The 20946-nt window shown below is 45.0% G+C and overlaps 1 protein-coding gene across 3 annotated transcripts in view; it reads left to right on the top strand.

Annotated features, from left to right (window-relative positions):
* The window catches only part of sbf1 (SET binding factor 1), a 163625-nt gene extending 146191 nt beyond the window's left edge, over positions 1–17434 (top strand). For all 3 annotated transcript variants that reach the window (XM_070897292.1, XM_070897293.1, XM_070897294.1), the window contains 9 exons: positions 397–582; positions 1712–1838; positions 2604–2734; positions 3611–3844; positions 4444–4551; positions 9498–9712; positions 11493–11580; positions 12520–12651; positions 12741–17434. In XM_070897292.1, the coding sequence (XP_070753393.1) occupies positions 397–582; positions 1712–1838; positions 2604–2734; positions 3611–3844; positions 4444–4551; positions 9498–9712; positions 11493–11580; positions 12520–12651; positions 12741–12839 (1320 nt within the window). In that variant the 3' untranslated portion in view covers positions 12840–17434. The remainder of the gene's footprint in view (positions 1–396; positions 583–1711; positions 1839–2603; positions 2735–3610; positions 3845–4443; positions 4552–9497; positions 9713–11492; positions 11581–12519; positions 12652–12740) is intronic.
* The last annotated feature ends 3512 nt before the right edge of the window (positions 17435–20946 follow it).

Here is a 20946-nt window from a genome sequence, read left to right on the forward strand (position 1 = left end):
CTGTCTAGAAAAGAGAAGGCTGAGGGGTGATGTGATAGAAATTTTCCAGGTTATGAAAGGGTTTGATAGGGTAGATGTAGAGGAGATGTTTCCAATGTGGAGGAGCTGAAAACTAGGGGCCATAAATATAAGATAGTCTCTAATAAATCCATTGGGGAATTCAGGAGAAACGCCTTCACCCAGAGAGTGGTTAGATTATGGAACTCGCTACCACAGGGAGTAGTTGAGGCGAATAGCACAGATGCATTTAAGGGGAAGCTAGATAAACACGAGAGAGAAAGGAATAGACGGGTGAGATGAAGTAGGGCGAGAGGAGCTTGCCATGGCACCACAGAGGGCCATGGGATCAGCTAGCTTCCCTGTGAATTTTCTGACTTGTTCTTGAATTCCCTTCAGGTAGTGTCTTTGGTGCAGTTGCTGTCTGATCAACATTACAGGACATTGGAAGGCTTCCGCCTTCTCGTGGAGAAGGAGTGGCTATCATTTGGGCACCGTTTCAGCCATCGTGGTGCTCAGACAATGGCCAGTCAGAGCAGTGGCTTCACCCCAGTCTTCCTCCAGTTTCTGGACTGTGTACATCAGGTAGGTGCATAGTATTGTGGCCCCATGCTCTTCGACCTTGTTTACTCATTGCAAGGCGAGATCGCACTGCACTGTGGCATGTGCACCAGAACACGGGCTGGGGGTAATTCACTGTGCTTTACGGTGGGTCTGTGGATGGGTCCATTGGTATACTTGTGCAGCGGAAGTGCTGAATTGTACCAACATTTTCGATCTGGATTTGCAGGTGTCTGCCCCATGTAGATTGAGGCTCACAGACCAGGGCCCTGACCAGTACCATGCTCAGTGTTTCACACACGAAACCCAAATCTCTCTCCCTTGGTGCATCAGTACCACTGTGTCACTGACTGGAGTTTAAGGGAACATCTACTCCGTGTGGTGTTATGGGGTGTGGAGCATGGCAGGGAAGGACATGTGGGATTTGGGCAGACGACTGAGGAGACCTGGAGACTGAAGATTACAATAACCTTAATTTTGTTGATGATGTCAGTTAATTTGATACAGTATCCAGGTTTCCTAGCTGTTGAACACAAACAAGATGAAGAGTGGTGTCAGAACTTTGACAAGAATATTTAGCGAGGGACCAGATTGAATCCTTAAGCCCCTCAAAAAACCCACTGCGCAGGCAGTAATGTTGCCTAAATGTGACTCACTGACCAGTTCCGATCGTATTAGCATTTACACGACCCATCGTCAATTAGCATACGCACAGGGTACTGAGTGAATTCATTAACTCTGTCTTGTCAGATCAAGGAAGAAATCAGACAACATCATGTATTAACCTCATAATTGTAATTAGCTGCATTTAAACTAGACATTAAATAAGTGATTATTTAGTAGATGGGGGTTACCAAAGCAGCTCAGATATATCTCAGTAATCCAGCATTAACTGGGCTACTAATTATCAATTTACAGTTGGGATCAATGTCTGAGATTGATTTAAATTGATGAGATTAAGTTCCAATTGGACTTATTGTTCGACCAGTTACCAGCTTTAGATAGCCAGTCTATTGAACAGAGTACTCTGCATCCTCACAGTTACGTTCTACCCCCCCCCCCTTTCTCCACAAGCTCCTCTCCCTCTCCCCCACCCCCACTACCCCTATAAGTAGAGTAGGCTGTCTGCTTACTTCCTTTCTGTTCTTTTTAGATCCATTTGCAGTTCCCGATGGAGTTTGAGTTCAGTCTGTACTACCTGAAATTCCTGGCATATCATTATGTGTCCAACCGCTTCCGAACCTTCTTGTTGGACTCCGACCACGAAAGGATCGAACTTGGTAAAACCACAGCCAGCTGCTTTGTGTGTGTGTGTGTGTGGAGGGGGATAGTGTGGGTGGGGTGGGGTGGGTGCGGTGCGAGCGATCTCTTTAGTTTTCCCGGGAGCCAATGTGAAATTCGAGCAGTCGGCTGGGATCCTCACCAATGCTGCCGGAAACATCAATCTCTAATCAGATACCAGGAGCTCCTGGTGATGAACAGCGAATCAAGTAGAGTTCTGATTGTTCAGTTCAATTGGTAGCACTGTCCTCAAGCTGCACTCTGGAACTCAATGCAGGCCGACGTGTTGAAGGAGTTCTGTTCTCTGCGTAAGTTATTAAAAGTTGGAATGGGAAGGCTGATGGGTTGGTTTTCTGGCAGGCTGAGATTAAACTGATTCAAGAGCCTTACTCATCCCATTCTACCTTGTATACAATAGCATTTCTCTTAAACTCAAAAAAAAAGCAAGACTTGCATTTATATGTCGACTTTCACGACCACCCAACTGACTCAATCTGAGATGTGAAAGGACACTGTGCAATCCCCTTTAGCACAAAAATAATCATTACTCCTGGAGCCCTTCCTCCCCTCTGGGGCTAGATTTGAACAGATCCCAAAAGTAAGCAGGTGGAATTAAACTAAATGTGAAGAAAAACACCAGTGCAGATTCGATGTCTGTAACATTCTATAAACCACTGTGAAAGAATAGAGACTGATTCATTTTGTAGCCAGCCATGATGGTAGTCCAGATGTAGTTTTACAGGAGTTCTGTCTGTATCCCACAGGATTAATGTATGAAGAGAAAGGGGAGAGGAAGAACCAACACACGTACAAGTCTGTGTGGGACTACATTGACCGGCTGAGTAAGAAAACGCCAATCTTCTTCAATTACTTGTATGCACCTGAGGATGGAGAGGTGAGGAGGAGCTTCTGGCTATTTGCTGTGGAGGTGGGGGATTTCATCGAACAACGTGATTCTTTGTGGGCTTTGTTTCTATATACCCATTAATTTTTGATCTAACCATACTGACCGTTTCTGTAACCCCACTAACTATTGATTTAACCATGCTGACTGTTTCCATGTACATAGATCATTAAAATATCCTGAACGAGTACAAAAAATAATCAAAAAGGCTAATGGAATGTTGGCCTTTATATCTAAAGATATACAAGGGGGTAGAAGTCAGGCTACAGCTATGCAAAGCCCTGGTTAGACCATACCTGGAATACTGTGTTAAGTTCTGGGCACCACACCTTGGGAAGGAGAGATTGCAACCTGGATTCACCAGAATGATACCTGGACTCCAAGGGTTGAATTACACAAACTAGGGTTGTATTCCCTGGATTTTAGAAGATTATGGGGTGATTTGATTGAAGTTTTCAATAAATTAAGGGGAACTGATCGGGTAGATAGAGAGAAACTATTTCTGCTTGTTGGGAAGTCTAGGACTATGGGACTAAAAGTTAGAGCCAGGCCTTTCAGGAGTGAAACTAGGCACATTTCTATAAAGGGTGCAACAGGTGGTAGAAGTTTGGAACTCTCTTCTGCAAATTGCAGTTGATGCTGGGTCAATTGTTAATTTCTGTTAACCAAAGGTATTAGGGGCTTATGAGGCAAAGGTGGGTATATGGAGTTAGGTCACATCAGTCATGATCACATTGAATGGCGGAACAGACTCAAAGGGCTAAGTGGCCTACTCCTGTTCCTAGCTTCCTCTAACCCCACTGATTATTGGTCTAATTGCATTGACAGTTTCTAAATCCCACTGACTTTCCTCCTGTAAAACTCCAGGTTCTGAGGCCATATGGTAACATTTCCAACCTGAAGGTCTGGGATTATTACACACATGAGACGCTTTCTGAAGGGCCGTCATATGACTGGGAGCTGGTGTATGGTCGACGAGAACACATGGATGAGGGGGAAAGAACGGATACCATGGCTCCTCAGACACAACGCAAGATTATCTGGCCCTGTTACGACAACCAAAACAAGATGGAGCCAGATGCCATCAGCAAACTGTTAGAGGTAAAGTATGGACTGATGGGTCAGCCCCAGACCCAATATGTGGACAATTGATCTGGGAGTGTGGACAGTCTGCGGGTCAGAACCAGACCTAATATATGGGCGGTGTTTGCAGATCAGTGCCAGACCTAATATATGGGCATTGTCTGCAGGTCAGCCCCAGACCTATTTTGTGGTCAGTGTCTGAGGGTCATCCCTAGAACCAATATGTGGGCAGTGTCTGAGGGTCATGTGTGAGTCAGCGGGCAGCCAATTTCCTTCAGCTTCTATGCTGCTGAACCCTTGAGAAAGTACTATCAGTCTGTGAATGTACATACTATCAGTCTGTGATAGTGGTGTGTCGGATGTTTGGGCCCCACTCTCAATGGGAGTGAGTGGGGGGAGGGGGCATGAATCCGATCACCTGTCCTTGTGTCTGACAGTGGGGGAGCCATGCAGCTGGTCGCCTGTCCTTGTGTCTGATAATGGAGAGGGGGGCATGAATCCGATTACCTATCCTTGTGTCTGACAGTGGGGGGGCCATGCAGCTGGTCGCCTGTCCTTGTGTCTTGACAGTGGGGGGTGGGACCATGAATCTGATCACCTGTCCTTGTGTCCGACAGGAGATGCAATTGCTGGAGTGTGAGCTGGGCCAAGTGCCGGACAAATGGAAGGAGGCTTGGGACAAGATCAAAACAACCCAGCGGACGGAGAGTAAGCAGGAGGGTAAGGTAGGTGAGCACTCGGGCACCAACACGTGTTCAGAGGATGTGGACTGCCTTTATTGCCCAACCATAGTTGACCTTGAGGAAGTGATGGTGAGCTGCGAATGCCTTGCTCCTCCATAGTGTTTGTGGTTTGTCAGGCTTGTGTTGTACCCGGGTACTGCTGAGGCTCTGACTCTCAAATAAGAAAAGACAAAAATGTGGAGCCGCCAGCTCACCTGGCACAGACAGCAGGTGTGGATTAGAGGAAGGTGCATGTCAAGACCAATATGTTGAGGAACCAACTAGGGGACAGGCTATTTTAGATGTACTATTGTGTAATGAGACAGGGTTAACTAGTAATCGTATAAAAAGAAAGACAGACTTGGATTTATACAGCGCCTTTCATGACCACCAGATGTCTCAAAGCACTTTACAGCTAATGAAGTACTTTTGGAGTGCAGACAGTGTTGTAATGTAGGAAACATGGCAGCCAATCTGCGCATAAGTAAGCTCCCACAAACAGCAATGTGATAATGACCAAATAATCTGATTTTTTGATTGAGGGATAAATATTGGCCAGGACACCGGGAATAACTCCCCTGCTGTTCTTCAAAATAGTGCCATGGGATCTTTTGCATCCACGTGAGAGGTCAGATGGGGCCGCGGTTTAACATCTCATCCAAAAAGGATATAGTAAAGAATCCTCGAGGGAAGAGTGATCATAATATTATAGAATTTCAAGGGTTTGAGAGTGACATTCTTAAATATGAAATTAGAGTCTTAACCTTAAATAAAGCTAATTACATAAGTGTGAGGGATGAGTTGGCTAAGGTAGATTGGGAAAGTAGATTAAAAGGTATGATAGTAGATAAATAGTGGCAAACATTTAAAGAAATATTCCACAATTCTCAATGAATAAACATTCCATTGAGAAATAAAAAATCCATGGGAAAAATGATCCATCCGTGGCTAAGAAAGTTAAGGATAGTATTAGATTAAACAAAGAGGCTTATAATGTTGCGAAGAATAGTCGTAATCCTAAAGATTGGGAGAGCTTTAGAAACCTGCAAAGGATGACTGAAGAATTGATAAAAAGGGAGAAAATAGAATCTGAGAGTAAATTAGCAAGAACTATATAACCAGATTGTTGGAGCTTCTACAAGTATGTAGCAAGGAAGCGAGTAGCAAAAGTAAGTGCTGGTCCCTTAGTGGCTCAGACAGAAGAAATTATGTTGGGGAACGAAATGGCTGATATTTTGTACATGTCTTCACAGTAGAAGACACAAAAAGCATACCAAAAATAGTGAGGAACTAAGGACTAATGAGAGAGGAACTTAAAGTAATCAATATCAGAGAAAAATTAATTTAAGAAATTAATGGGACTAAAAGCCAATAAATCCCCTAAACCTTATGCTACTATATTACCCCCCAACCCCATGAGCCCTTATCTTGCGTAACAACCTTTTATGTGATACCTTATCAAATGCCTTTCGGAAATCCATATATACCACATCCACTTACTTCCCTTTATCTACCCTGCTAGTTATATCCTCAAAAAACTCTAATAAATTTACATCTTAGGCTTCTAAAAGAGGTGTCTGCAGCGATAGTGGATGCATTGGTTATGATCTTTGAACATTCCCTAGCTTCTGGAATAGTCACACTGGATTGGAAGGTAGAAAATGTAACCCTGCTATTCAAGAAAGGAGGGAGAGAGAAAATGGGGAACTACAGGCTAGTTAGCCTGAAATCAGTTGTTGGGAAAATACTGGAATCAATTATTAAGGAAGTGGTAACAGCGCACTTAGAAAATCAGAGTATGATTAGACAGAGTCAACCTGCTTTTATGAAAGGGAAATCCTGCTCGTCAGGAACAGAGAGTAGGGATAAACAGGTTGCTTTCAGGTCGGCAGGCTGTAACTAGTTAGGTGCTGCAAGGATCAGTGCTTGGGCCTCAGCTATTTACAATCTATATTAATGACTTAGGTGAAGGGACCCAGTGTAATGTATCCAAATTTGCTGATACAAAGCTACGTGGGAAAGTAAGCTGTGAGGAGGACACGAAGAGCCTACAAAGGGATATAGACAGTGAGTGGGCAATGAGGTGGCAGATGCAGTATAATGTGGGGAAATGTAAGGTTATTAACTTTGGTAGCAAGAGTAGGAAAATAGAATATTTTTTTAATGGTGAGAAACTATTAACTGTTGGTTTTCAGAGAGATTGAGGTATTCTAGTACAAGGAAGTTAGCTTGCAGGTACAGCAAGCAATTAGAAAGGCAAATAGCATGTTGGCCTTTATTGCTAGAGGGTTGAAGTACAAGAGTAAGGAAGTCTTGCTACAATTGTACATACAGGGCTTTGGCGAGACCACACCTGTACTGTGCAGTTTTGGTCTCCTTATCTAAGGAAGGATATACTTGTCTTAAAGGCAGTAAAACGAAGATTCACTAGATTAATCCTAGGATGAGAGGGTTGTCTTATGAGGAGAGATTGAGTAGCTTAGGCCTATACTCTCAAGTTTATTAGAATGAGAGGTGATCTCATTGAAACATATAAGATTCTGAGGGGGATTGACAGGATAGGTGCTGAGAGGCTATTTCACTTGGCTGGAGAGTCTAGAACTAAGCAGCATAGTCTCAGGATAAGGGTTTGGCCTTTTAAGACTGGGATGAGGAGTTATTTCTTCACTCAGTGCATTGTGAATCTTTGAAATTCACTGCTTCAAAGGACTGTGGATGCTAAGTCTTTGAGTATATTCAAAGCTGAGATAGATAGATATTTGGACTCTAGGGAAGTCAAGGGATATGGGGATCGGGCAGGAAAGTGGAATTGAGGTCAAAGATCAGCCATGATACTGAATGGTGGAGCCGGCTCAAGGGGACATATGTCCTGCTCCTGCTCCTAATTTTATGCATCTGTCTTCGCACTAGAAGACGCAAAAAACATACTGGAAGCTGTGGGGAACCAAGAGTTTCATGAGAATGAGGAACTTAAAGTAATTAATAATAGTAAAGAAAAAGTGATGGAGGAATTAATTGGACGAAAAGCCGACAAATCCCCTGGACCAGATAGCTTACATCCTAGGGTTTGAAAAGAGGTGGCTGCAGAGATAGTGAATCCGTTGGTTTTGATCTTCCAGGATTCTCTAGATGCCAGAAGGGTCCCTGTGGGTTGGTGGGTATCAAATATAAGCCTGCTGGTCGAGAAAGGAGCGAGAGAGACAACAGGGAACTATTGACCAATTGGCCTGACATCAGTAGTAGGGAAAATACTAGAATCTATTATTAAGGATCTGGTAACATGACATTTGGAAAATCACAATATGATTCAGCAAAGTCATCACGGTTTTATGAAGGGGAAATTGTGTTTGATAAATCTTAAGCGTTTTTTGAGGGTGTAACTAGCAGTGTTATACCATTGGTCTGCACCATTAGTACGTGTATCTGTGTTAGGGTTAGTGTATCTGCACTATACCAGCACATTGCACTAGCTTTGGCGCCCAATGAGTTTTCTGGGAAACACAACATTGACAGCTCAGTAAATAGAGGCACAACTTTAAGACCATGAACAAAAGAGGGAGAGATTAGTAGATGTTTCCACACAAAGGATTGTTAGATTTCAAATAATTGTTCTCGGGATTTGGGTGACACTGGCAAGGCCAGATTTATTACCCATTCAGAATGAGAGGTGAGAGTAGTTGCCCTCGACACCAAGGCAGCATTTAAGAGTACAGCACCAAAGGGCCTGAAAAAAGTACTTGTATTTCAGTAGCACCTTTTCACAATCTCTCAGGACATCCCAAATCAATTTACAACCAATTAAGTACTTTTGAAGTGTAATCACTGTTGTAATGTAGGAAATGATGCTGACAATTTGTGCACAGCAAGCTCCCACAAACAGCAATGAGTTAGATATCTGTGTTCGCAACATTGGTTGAGGGATGAATTTTGGCCACAGCACTGGGGAGAACTTCCCTACTCCTTTTCAGAATAGTACCATGGGAGCTTTTACATCCACCCAAGAGGGCAGATGGGGCCTCGGTTTAATGTCTCATCTGAAAGACGGCATCTCCAACAGTGCAGCGTTTCCTCAGTACTGACCCTCTGATAATGCAGCACACCCTCAGTGCTGCCCCTCCGACAGTGAAGCGCTACCTCAGTGCTGCCCCTCCGACAATGAAGCACTACCTCAGTGCTGCCCCTCCGATAGTGAAATGTTACCTCAGTGCTACCCCTCCGACAGTGCAGCACTCCCTCAGTACTGTCCCTCCGACAGTGCAGCACTCCCTCAGTACTGTCCCTCCGACAGTGCAGCACTCCCTCAGTACTGTCCCTCCGACAGTGCAGCACTCCCTCAGTACTGTCCCTCCGACAGTGCAGCACTCCCTCAGTACTGTCCCTCCCACAGTGCAGCACTCCCTCAGTACTGTCCCTCCGACAGTGCAGCACTCCCTCAGTACTGTCCCTCCGACAGTGCAGCACTCCCTCAGTACTGTCCCTCCGACAGTGCAGCACTCCCTCAGTACTGTCCCTCCGACAGTGCAGCACTCCCTCAGTACTGTCCCTCCGACAGTGCAGCACTCCCTCAGTACTGTCCCTCCGACAGTGCAGCACTCCCTCAGTACTGTCCCTCCGACAGTGCAGCACTCCCTCAGTACTGTCCCTCCGACAGTGCAGCACTCCCTCAGTACTGTCCCTCCACTCTGAGGAAGATGGTTGTGGCTGTCAGAGGCCAATCATCACAGCCCCAGGACATCACTGCAGGAGTTCCACAGGTAAGCATCATCGATCCAACCAATTTCAATTGAGGGTCACACCACAGCCTGGAGCTGATCATTACACAGTGCGAGAGGGAGAGACTGGGCGCTGCACTGTGACTGGGAGCTGATCACAGTACATAGGAAACGAAACCCAATGGCATTTTTTTATGGCTGCATCTCTCCTGATACCCTTATTTCTTATTTCTGCAGCACTTGTCTTCGAGTTCCCTACTGATGTCCTCAAGCCTGTCACACCATCGGAGGTCACAGTGCGTTTATCTGCATGAGGCAGCAGTTGGATCCACTCTGAATCTGAGTCTGGACACAGACAGCAGCACAACCTCCACTCCCTCCAGTGGCGCCATGGGACGAAAGAGTACAAGCACCTTGTACAGCCAATTCCAGACATCGGAGAGTGAACATAGGTAGGGAATAATTCCACACTGGGACCGTGTTTCAGCAGCTCTTATTTCTGCTAATTTGTCTAGATTTTTCAATGAGTGATGTAAATATTTATATAATGTTTAATTTATTGCTATGAATGCTGTAGCAGTGCCGTGTCAGCCCCAGTCAGCTGGTTGTTTGAGGAACGAGATATTTCAGCTGCTGATGCATCCAAGCCAAGCAGTGGAAGTTGTTTTGTTCGTTGTTGACGATCGTTGTTCCCTGTACGTTGGTGTTAAAAATAGATCATTAGGCTGTCAGAAATCCCTGTTCTCTTGTCCAATGTTGATTGCCCAATTATTGATCCAAGAAAAAGGCTCCTTATAACATAGGAACGGGAGTAGGTCATTTAACCCCTCGAGCCTATTCTGCCATTCAATGAGATCAAGGCTGATCTGTGACCTAACTCTGCCGTTGTCCCATATCCCTTAATCTTTTGGTTAACAAAAATCTTACCATCTCAGATTTAAAATTAACAATTAATCTAGCATCAACTGTCGTTTGTGGAAGTGTTCCAAACTTCTACCAGCCTTTTATATGTAGAAGTGTTTCCTAATTTCACTCCTGGAAAGTCTGGCTCTAATATTTAGGGCATGTACCCTAGTCCTAGACTCCCCAACCAGCAGAAATAGTTTCTCTCTATAAACCCTATCTGTTCCCCTTAATATCTTAAAACCTTTGATCAAATCACCCCTTAACCGCCTAAATTTCAGGAAAAGCCTTTTTGATTATTTTCTGCATCTGTCTATGAAATTTTAATGAACTTGTGTACATGGACTCCTAAGTCTCTTTGGACCTTCACTGTTTCTAGTCTTTCACCATTTAGAAAGTACTCCACTTTATTCTTTTTAGGTCCAAAGTGGATGACCTCACACTTGCCTGCATGGAAACCCATTTGCCACAGTTTTGCCCATTCATTTAATCTATTAATATGCCTATGTAATTTTATGTTTCCATCTACACTGCTAACAATGCCACCTATCTTTTTGTCATCGGCAAACTTGGATATGTAATAAATACTGTGAATAGTTGAGGCCCCAACACCGATCCCTGTGGGACACCACAGACTTCCTTGGAACCTTCAGTCACCTTTGTCAGCAGTCTTCATGAGGACTGTGAATAGGAACTGGAGAGTGGGGTCCCCTTGCTAGCAGAGACTAACTGAGAACTTAATGGAAGCAACGCCCAGGTTTTTTGACTAGTCTTTTGTTTTTGAACAATTTGTATATTTTGCTGCTCTGGTCATTGCACTGCATTAATATGTTACTGTGTCTTTTTGCTTCCATGTACTAATTCTGACCCTGTAATTTAGCCTATACACATTGATCTGGTGATGTGCTACTTTTTATCTTCTGAGGTGACAGGAGAAGGTGGGAATCCCACCTATTCTCCAGTAAGTGAATTGCAGTACTGAGGGGTTAAGGTTAAACATAGGCTACATTAATCTGTACCGAGAACAGAACAAGACACTTGTTTCGGTTCATAAGGGACTGGTCTACTTTCAGAAACTGCAACCTGTCCTTGACTAAGTATTGGGACAGCCTGAAGTGTTAACACCCTGCTCGAAAGAAGCACCATCAGTACAGTACAGCAAGGCAGGGATAACAGCACAGATAGAGCAAAGCTTTTAACTGCTGCAGCGAGAGTTAATTGTGTTGGATCACGGACCATTCCGAGAATGCACTGTTTCTAAGCGTACTTTGAGGCTTGAGCATACTGTTGGTGTCCTTTTCTCGACTCACGTTTGTGTTGTGTCTCCAGGTCATATGAGGGAATCCTTTACAAGAGGGGCGCTTTACTGAAAGCCTGGAAACCACGCTGGTTCGTACTCGATAAAACCAAACATCAGGTAACACTAGTATAATCTAAATGGTCCTATTTTGAGGGGGTTTAAGAGCAGAGGGACCTGGAGGTGCATATTCACAAATCTTTGTAGGTGGCAGAGCAAGTTGATAAGGCGGTTAAGAAAGCCCATGGGATAGTTGGCTTTGTAAACGAGGCATTGAATACAAAAACAAGGAAGTCATGCTAAATCTTTACAAATCTCTGATTAGACCTCAGCTGGATTATTGCACACAATTCTGGGCACCACACTTTAGAAAATATGTCAAGGCCCTGGAAAGGATACAGAAGAGGTTTATTGGGGATGGGGGACTTCAGTTATGTGGGGAGACTGGAGAAGCTGGGATTGTTCTCCTTAGAGCAGAGATGGTTTAGAGGAGACCTAATAGAGGTATTCAAAATTATGAGGAGTTGTGATAGAGCAAGTCGGGAGAAACTGTTTCCTCTGGCAAGTGGATCGGTAACCAGAGATCATCGATTTAAATAATTGGCAAAAGAACTGGAGGAGAACTGAGAAATTTCTTCACATGGAGGGTTGTTAAGATCTGGGAAATACTAACTGAAAGGATGGTGAAATCAGATTCCATAGGAACTTTCAAAATGGGACATGTACTCAAAGAGGACTAATTTTGCACCGTTATGGGGGAAAAGTTGGGGAGTTGGACAAAATTGGACAGCTCTTTCAAAAAGCTGGCATCGGCATGATGGGCTGAATGGCTTCCTTCTGTGCTGTAAGATTCTATGAAACACAGCCTGGGCGGCGGATTCAAACATAGCCCGAATGGAGAATGCATGGGTCACCTGCCCCACCTCCACCTTGCTTGGGGTGTGGTGTGTCTCCTGGGAGTTTAAAGAGGAGAGATGGTATCGTACAAACCTAGGCTGGGATTCAACACTGTGCTGCTTGGCTCGGAACATTCCAGAAATCTTGTGCTATCTTTTTCAGTTGAGATATTACGACAGTAAATCAGACACAGATGTGAAGGGGATTGTGGATCTCGCAGAGGTGGAATCTGTTACTCTAGGAACGGCAGCAATGGGAGCCCCCAAAAATATAGAGGAAAAAGCCTTCTTCGATGTGAGTCTCTATCAGCAGCACTGCAAGTCTTAAATGTGGAGATGGTGGGCTGTGTGCAAACTGAAACTGTTTTATATTTTACTTTGTAGCTGAAGACAACAAAAAGAGTTTACAACTTCTGTGCCCAGGACAGCCAGAATGCCCAGCAATGGATTGATAAAATACAGAGCTGTTTGTCTGATGCGTGAGTGCCTTGCACTGCAGGCATTGGCCGTGTACTGCTGGGGATCGAGTTTGTATCACCTGGATCTGTCGCCAAGGACAGCAACTGTTGTATTAAAAACACAAGAACCAGAACATTATGGGAACTTGTGACTTCTCGGCAATCCAATCACAGAGTCCAGAAGAAATGAGGGAGAATGGTGATTGGATGTCTTGCTGCCCACATCCAGCATTGATGTACTTGTGCATTTGTTGGTGATTTTCCGTTTGAGAGTCAGGAGATGCTCGGCGAGATGGTAGAGAGAGAGCGAGCTTGTTGCACACGTCACTACTAAAGATGGTTACAGGTTGGAATGAGTATAAAGCAAAAACTAAACCCTTTAACCCTTTCTTGCTCAGGGCCTTTCACACACAGTAAGGTTTCCTCTGCTCTTGGCTCTGGACTAATTTGTGTATTTAATTCTGTTGCCATTTTCAGTAGAACTTTAGTGGCCAAGCTCCTGAGACTAGGGTTGATAGTCTAGATCAGTAACCTTATTGCCCAAATACCACAGCCTACAAACCTCTTTCACCAAATTAGTTTAAAAGTTCCAGCAAAACTTCAGCCAAATCCATCGGATTAGTTGCCCGTTCTCGGAGAGAGGAAGTGGATCGACGGTCAGGCATTTCAGCTGCCTTTATTAAAGATCTTGTGAAATGTTTATAACCGGTGTCTGCAACCTGTGCACTCTCCTCATTGTGTGACACGACAGCCCTGTCAGTCTGTACAGAATCAGTGCAGGGCAGCGGGAGGATTGAGCTGAATCAGTGAGCAAGGCATCGGATGGTGTGGGACTACAGTCCCAGAGCGTGAATCAGGCACCTCCAGAAAGGGGAACGTATAAAGTCTCTCGCCTTGAGCCGAATACTTTACAGAAAAGGTAGGCCAAAAGAAATGGGGACAACCTGCTGTTTACAAATTGATGTGGGAATAATTTTTGCTCAGGTCTGATTTTTGATGGGTCAGCGTGCTCTGAGTGAAATCGCTCTCCTACACAGATCAGGAATGCTGCAGTAATCTGTAGCCAATTTTGTCAAGAGGAAAACTGCTGCCACTCGCAGTCTGCGTGGACAGGAAAGGGTTAAAGGTACAGGATTGTGTATGATTGTTCACTGAGCAGCTCTCAGTGAGAGAGTATTAATGTTCCTTTAAAGTGACTAGAGCCCTTCAAACTGTAAGGGTGGCAGTAGGACAATGAAGGATGTGCTTGTGTGACTAGTTCTATATTAACTTATGCAATAAGGGGCAGGGCTTGGGTAAGTGGTATATGCTCAGTGTGTTTACAAAGACAGCTGTGATGGGTTGTGTACACCGGGGCTGGGCTGGCCCACACCTTTCCCAGGCTGTTCACTCCCCCCCGCCCCCCTTCCATTGGGCCACGCTGAGCGGGGAGGGGAGGGGTGCGTGGGGGGAAGGGGAGGGGCTTCCAGCTCTCCAGGGCGGCTGCACAGAAACATCACAGCTGTGAGGTTATTTTAGCAGTGTTGTAGCTTTGATTCTGCTGTTAGTGATGTACAGCTGTACATAGTTTAATCCTTGTTCTATTTAAGCAACAGCTTCCTAGATATCAGTGTACAGGTCGGATGATATTTACAAATTGTTGTGTATCCACATGTATTGTATTTGCATCTTTTCCAATGCTGTCAATTTGAAGAAAGCAATGTCATTGAGCCAGCAGTACACTGATGGGTATCTCTACACTGTGTCTGTCGCCAACACACTGCAATTGAGGCTTCATAAGCATGTATGCTCAGCCTTGACCTGCTGAAGGGTGCTCGAGCAGCAGGAAGCAGCGATTGCCACGAGTTCAAGTTCGAGTTAAGGGTGGAACAGCTCGAAAGGTGATCATCATCCTGGACTACAACAGATAGAATTTTAGTCATGTCTTTGACTGGTGGACACCCAATTGTCACACCCAATTGCTAGCTCTCAACGTCTGTCTCATACACAGTAAAGTCCATATTTTGGGGATGAATTGAATGAAACTGGTGGGCATTCATCCCTGTGACTCAGACTGAGAGAGGTCGAGACTGTGTTCAGATATGCTCAGGCTGGTTCAATATATGGTTATCAATTACAAACAGTAAAGGCATCTTAACCTGTTGTTTAGTGTTAATATTGTGGTTACCAATTTAGGAATATTGATACTAGAATCTATTTCACAAGTTCCTGCTCTCTTGCTGTCATCTCTTCACTGTCCAAATCGCACTCTGCCTGACTGTTTTGAACAGTTTCTGTACATTTTGCAGCTCCCGCTTGTTCTCTGTCTCTGTCCTGTTTTACAATATCCTAAGCTCTGTAATGTTGCCTGTAGTCCCTGTGCTGTCAGATCCCTGATCAGATTCTGTTAAATATACTTGTTTTCAGCTGTTAACTGCTACCATTCACACCGTTTCTGCAGTGCCCAGATTGACCATGATGGAGACCTGAGAGCTATTGCTGAGACCTCACAGTTTCAGATCCTGCAAGGTGGGAGATGTGCTTGTGCTGGTTTCATTGTGGAAAGACACTGCCCTTAAAACACAGCTGAAGATTTCAACCTTTTGATATGAAACAATGCAGAAGATTTAGCAAGGAAACTTCTTCTTCTAAAAAGGAAGCGATTACGCCAGATGTTCCCAATGTCACAGTATTTGAATGTATCCTGGGGCCTGAAAAGACTGAGTATAGTCTGATCAATGAAATCTGCTAAATTAAAGGGTGCTTCATTAATATTGGGATTGGGGGGCTGAAGTAGCAAAAGTGGTCCTTCACTCCCAGTTAATGTAGCTCAGCACCATCCTACTCTAGAGACTGCCTCACTCAGGCCTTGTCTCACTCACTGTCACACTGCACTGGTTGTTGCATGTAGAATGCACTGGGAATAAACCAGAACATGCCCACAGATCTGTCTAATGAATGGTCCACACCTGAAACATTCCAGGTAGATTCAGCGCTGGTATGTATTTCCAGCATTTGCAGTTTATTTCCTTTTTTACCAGAATTCACCAGGATTTGTAGTGCTCCTGCACCAAATCAGCACCTTCACTCTGAATAATGGGCTCTGAGCAACATCAGAGTTTCCAATACCACCCCCTCCTCCAGAGCCCCTGCAGGTTAGCTTGTGGGTTACTGACATGGAGGTAGGACCGCGAGAGGTCCACCATGTGGTTGATAATTTCCCCCAACCTAATATCACTTATTTTTAAGTTAACAAGTTTTTAAATGAAGTTTTAAATAGTTTCCCCCATTTGTCAAGGTGAGGGAATACATTTCTATCCAGTGACACCATCCAGCACGTGCTAGATCTTTATAGCAAGGTTCAGGTGCAGAATAAAGCTTCCTTCATTTATCCCAGTTAAAATTCCCAGGGCAGAGTAAAGCTCCCTCACACTGTCACAAACATTCATTTTTGCTGTGGACTCTGCCCAGCTCGTACTGGACTGAGGAAAACCATTTCATTTAAGGCCAGTAGAGGAAGCTGAGAGGCGAGACTCGGCAAGATTGAGACCCAGGTCCTGGTGTGAAAGGACAGTGCACTGGACCATTGCATTACCCTGTCGAGATTCCACAGTTGGCTGCTGCATTGTGTGATAACTCATGGTGGAGCGTTATGAGCCCTACAAAGATGGGAAAGGCCATCTTTCCCCATCCCTTCCCCAAAGGGACTGGGGACAGTGGTGAATCTGCGGGCGAACATCAGAGCTGCACCTGGTATGGTTGAATCTTGTGCTGCTCCGTCACAAGGGCTGCACCTGGTATGGTTGAATCTTGTGCTGCTCCGTCACAAGGGCTGCACCTGGTATGGTTGAATCTTGTGCTGCTCCGTCACAAGGGCTGCACCTGATATGGTTGAAGCACTCACTGGATCTATGTGCCCAGATAATTCGGAATGGGAGTTGCTCTCCGCGCCTGTCCCCAACAGAGGAAATTCTGATCAGAATCGTTTGAACAGACAGATCCAAATAAGAGTGTAGCCCCCTTTCATGTGATCCAGGGGAAGACTGTAGCCCCTTTTCTCCGTGAACTTACTGATTAACGTTATAGAGCTGAGCTATTCAACAAGCTGGTAATCAGCAGAAACATGCAAATTGCCCAGTCGGTGTCCATCTTCAAGATCCCAGTGCTCATTGCTGGGTCCTTTTCCTGTTGGTCATTGGCGAGTATGATTTCAGGAATCTGACAGCAGGGCAGGCAAAGCAGCATCTCATTCAACATTTTGTGTGAAATATTTTGGCATATTGAGCCATTCATTTTGGATTTCTAAACTCTGTTCGGGGCTGTCTTTAGTTTAAAACAAAAGTTACAAATATTTTCTTTCCTTCGTTCCTTCTCACATTTAAATCCATTTTACTTTTGCCCCAAGCTTTTTAACTTTGAAAATGCTTTTATTTGAAATACGAAAGATAATTCTTTGTACATAGTCTCAATTTACAATTCCTGTATAAAGATGGGTGAAAGTCCAGATTGTAAAATACAGTAACCATGTAGAATTTGGGATTTCTATTAAGAGTCTGTACATTGTGGTCTCCATACAGAGTCCTGTATTGTGCTTAGAAAAAGAGATAACTGAAATTTAATAAAATATATATTAAACTATTATTTTTTGAACCTTTTTTTAAACAAAGAATGTGAGAGTGGAGGATGTATGTGAGTGGGTGTTAGCTGAGGCTCAGTGGGTAGCACTCTCGCCTGAGTCAGAAGGTCGTGGGTTCAAGTTCCACTCCAGGGACGTGAGCACAATAATCCAACCTCACATTCCAGTGCAGTACTGAGGGAGTACTGCAGTGCCGGAGGTTTCATCTTTCAAACGAGATGTTAAACCGAGGCCCCAAATGCTCGCTCAGGTGGCACTATTTAAAGAAGAGCAGGGAAGTTATCCCTGCAGCCTGGCCCATATTTATCCCTCAATCGACATCACTAAAACAGACTATCTGGTCATTGTCACTTTGCTGTTTGTGGGAGCCTGCTGTGTGCATATTGGCTGCTGCGTTTCCCAAATTACAACAGTGACTACACTTCAAAAAGTACATCATTGGCTGTAAAGCACTTTGGGACGTCCTGAGGTCATGAAAGGTGCTATAGAAATGCAAGTCTTTCTACTTTTGGGAGTGTGGCCGAGTCTGCACATGAGTGAGTCTGTGTGCGTGAGCGTATGTACACAAGAATGAGTGAGTGTGCACATGAGTGAGCTTGTGTGTACACAGGTGTTTCTTTTGTAGCTTTAGGGGCACTAACTTGATTTTTGCTGTGCTATTTGAATCAGTGGTTTATTTCATTGTCCCACTGTAAAAGTGCCCAAACTGACGATAGCATTCTCTCAAACTGACTGCAGCATTCTCTCAAACTGACTGCAGCATTCTCTCAAACTGACGATAGCATTCTCTCAAACTGACTGCAGCATTCTCTCAAACTGACGATAGCATTCTCTCAAACTGACTGCAGCATTCTCTCAAACTGACCGCAGCACCCAAAAACTGGACAGAAAAGCGATGACAGTACACCCAAGGTGACCACCACACTCTCAGATCAACCACAAAATTTCCAGCATCCAAATTCACCACTGCTACCCCAACACTTGCTATCCAGCATCTCCCATAACTACGTAGGTTGGATAGGAAATAGGAGCAGGAGGAGGCCATTCAGCCCCTCGAGCCCATTCTACTATTCAATTAGATCATGGCTGATCTGTATCTTAACTCCATCTACCCGCCTTGGTTCCATGACCCTTAATACCTTTGCCTAACAAAAACTTACCCATCTCAGTTTTGAAATTTTCAGTTGAGCCCCAACCTCAACAGATTTTTGGGGAAGAGAGTTCCAGATTTCCACCACCTTTTGTGTGAAGAAGTTCTTCCTGACATCGCCCCTGAACGGCCCCGCTTTAATTTTAAGATTATGCCACCTTGTCCTGGACTTCCCCACCAGAGGAAATCCAAATCCTTTTAATCATCTTAAACACTTCAATCAGATCACCCCTTAACCTATTCTTCTTAGGCAGTCCATCAGAGTTGAGGATGACTTTCTTCCACACTAAAGCTGAGTTCTCATGACTGCGTCCTATGCGGGATCTACAGTCTCTGTCACAGGTGGGGCATATGGTGTTTGAAGGAATGGGTGGGTGGGTTGCCTGGGTTGCTGTACGCTCCCACCGCTGTTTACGCTTGGCTTCAGCTTGCTCTCGGCAAAGAGACGCAAGGTGTTTGGTGCTTTCCTGGATGCTTTTCCTCTACTTTGGGCGGTCTTGAGCCAATGATTCCCAAGTGTCGATGGGGATGTTGCACTTTTTCAAGGATGCTTTGACGGTGTCCTTGAAGCGTTTCCTCTGCCCACCTGGGGCTCGCTTGTGGACAACGTGGCCCGCCCAACGGAGTTGATCAAGCTTGGTCAATGCTTCAATGCTGGGGATGTTGGCATGAGCGAGAACACTGATGTTGGTGTGCCTATCCTGCCAATGGATTTGCAGGGTCTTGCAGAGGCAGCGTTGGTGGTACTTCTCCAGTGCTTTGAGGTGCCCTGCTGTACATAGTTCATGTCTCTGAGGCATATAGGAGGGCAGGTATCACTACTGCTCTGTTGACCATGAGCTTGGTGCTGGGTTTGAGGTCTTGGTCTTCAAACACTCTTCCTCAGGCAATCAAAGGCTGCATTGAAGACGGTGTTGGACTTCATCGACGTCTGCCCTTGTTGACAGTAAGCTCACAAGGTATGGAAAATGGTCCACATTGTCCAAGGCCTCGTTGTGGATTTTGATAATCGGGGAGCAGTGCTGCGGGGCAGATTGTTAAAGGGCCTATGTCTTACACAGATGTTTAGTGTAAGGCCCATGCTTTTTGTACACTTAGGTGAAGGTGTTGACGATGGCTTGGAGTTCGGCCTCCGAGTGTGCGCAGACGCAGGCGTCGTCTGCATACTGTAATTCAATGACAGAGGATGAGGCGACCTTGGATCTGGCCTGAAGGCAGCGGAGGTTGAACAGTTTCCCGTTTGTTCTGTAGATTAGCTTCACTCCAGTGGGGATCTTACTGAGGGCGAGATGGAGTATTGCAGCAAGGACGATCGAGAAGAGAGTTGGTGCAGTGACACAGCCTTGCTTGACCCCGGTCCAGCAGATCTGTGGTGAATCCGTTGGTCAAGATCACAACTTGCATGTCTTCGTGAAGCAGTTGAAGGATGGTGACAAACTTTTGAGGAGGACGCTCCATAATCCCTCACGCTTGACAGTGTCGAAGGGCTTTGTGAGGTCAAAGAAGGCCATGTACAGGGGGTTGGTGCTGTTCCCTGCATTTCTCTTGGATTTGCCGTGTGGTGAAGATCATGTCCGTTGTGCCCCTTAGTGGGCGGAATCCGCATTGTGATTGGGAGGAGTTCTTCAGCTCAAGGGAATGCAAGCCAAGCTTAAGCAACCTGTCCTTATAATTTAACTCTCTTAGCCGCAGTATTATTCTGGTGAATCTACGCTGCACCCCCTACAAAGCCAATATTTATCTCCTGAGGTGCAGTGCCCAGAACTGAACGCAGAACCCCAGATGGGGTCCGAGCAAGGCTCTGTACAACTGAAGAATAACTTCTCCCCTTTGAGGATGAAGCCTTATTCATGACTTTTTGTACTTGACTGTCAAATCTTGTATTCTTCTACCCGCTTTAGTTTCTCACCAAAGCTATAACTGGCTTCCTTTATTCCACTCGCCGGGTAGACTCTCCCCTCTGGCTGATTCTGAGCTGCCTCCACTGGCAGTACTGTTATGTACACATGCTTGTATTGTTGTATGATGTCTGTAACACTGAATGTACCTTTACACTGTACACACCTTACCTGTACACCAGAGGGTGCTGCTGCTGGAGACCTGAGGGTTACCGGCACACTGCAGGTAACCCAGCATAAAAGGAAGCTCACAGCTTGGTGTCCTCACTCAAGCAGCTGCAAATAAAGGACTACAGTCTACACAGTTTAAGTATCATACCCTGCCTCGTGGAGTCATTACCAAAGGTGCCTACATACACAATAACTGGTGACAAGGTCACGAACTACATGCTCAGCATGTCGAATCTCAGCAACTTTCAGCAATTCACCGATGGGGAAGTTTGGGACGCTTTTGTAGAAAGATTGGAAC

The sequence above is a fragment of the Pristiophorus japonicus genome, chromosome 13 (genome assembly GCF_044704955.1).
Source record: "Pristiophorus japonicus isolate sPriJap1 chromosome 13, sPriJap1.hap1, whole genome shotgun sequence".
Lineage (NCBI taxonomy): Eukaryota > Metazoa > Chordata > Chondrichthyes > Pristiophoridae > Pristiophorus > Pristiophorus japonicus.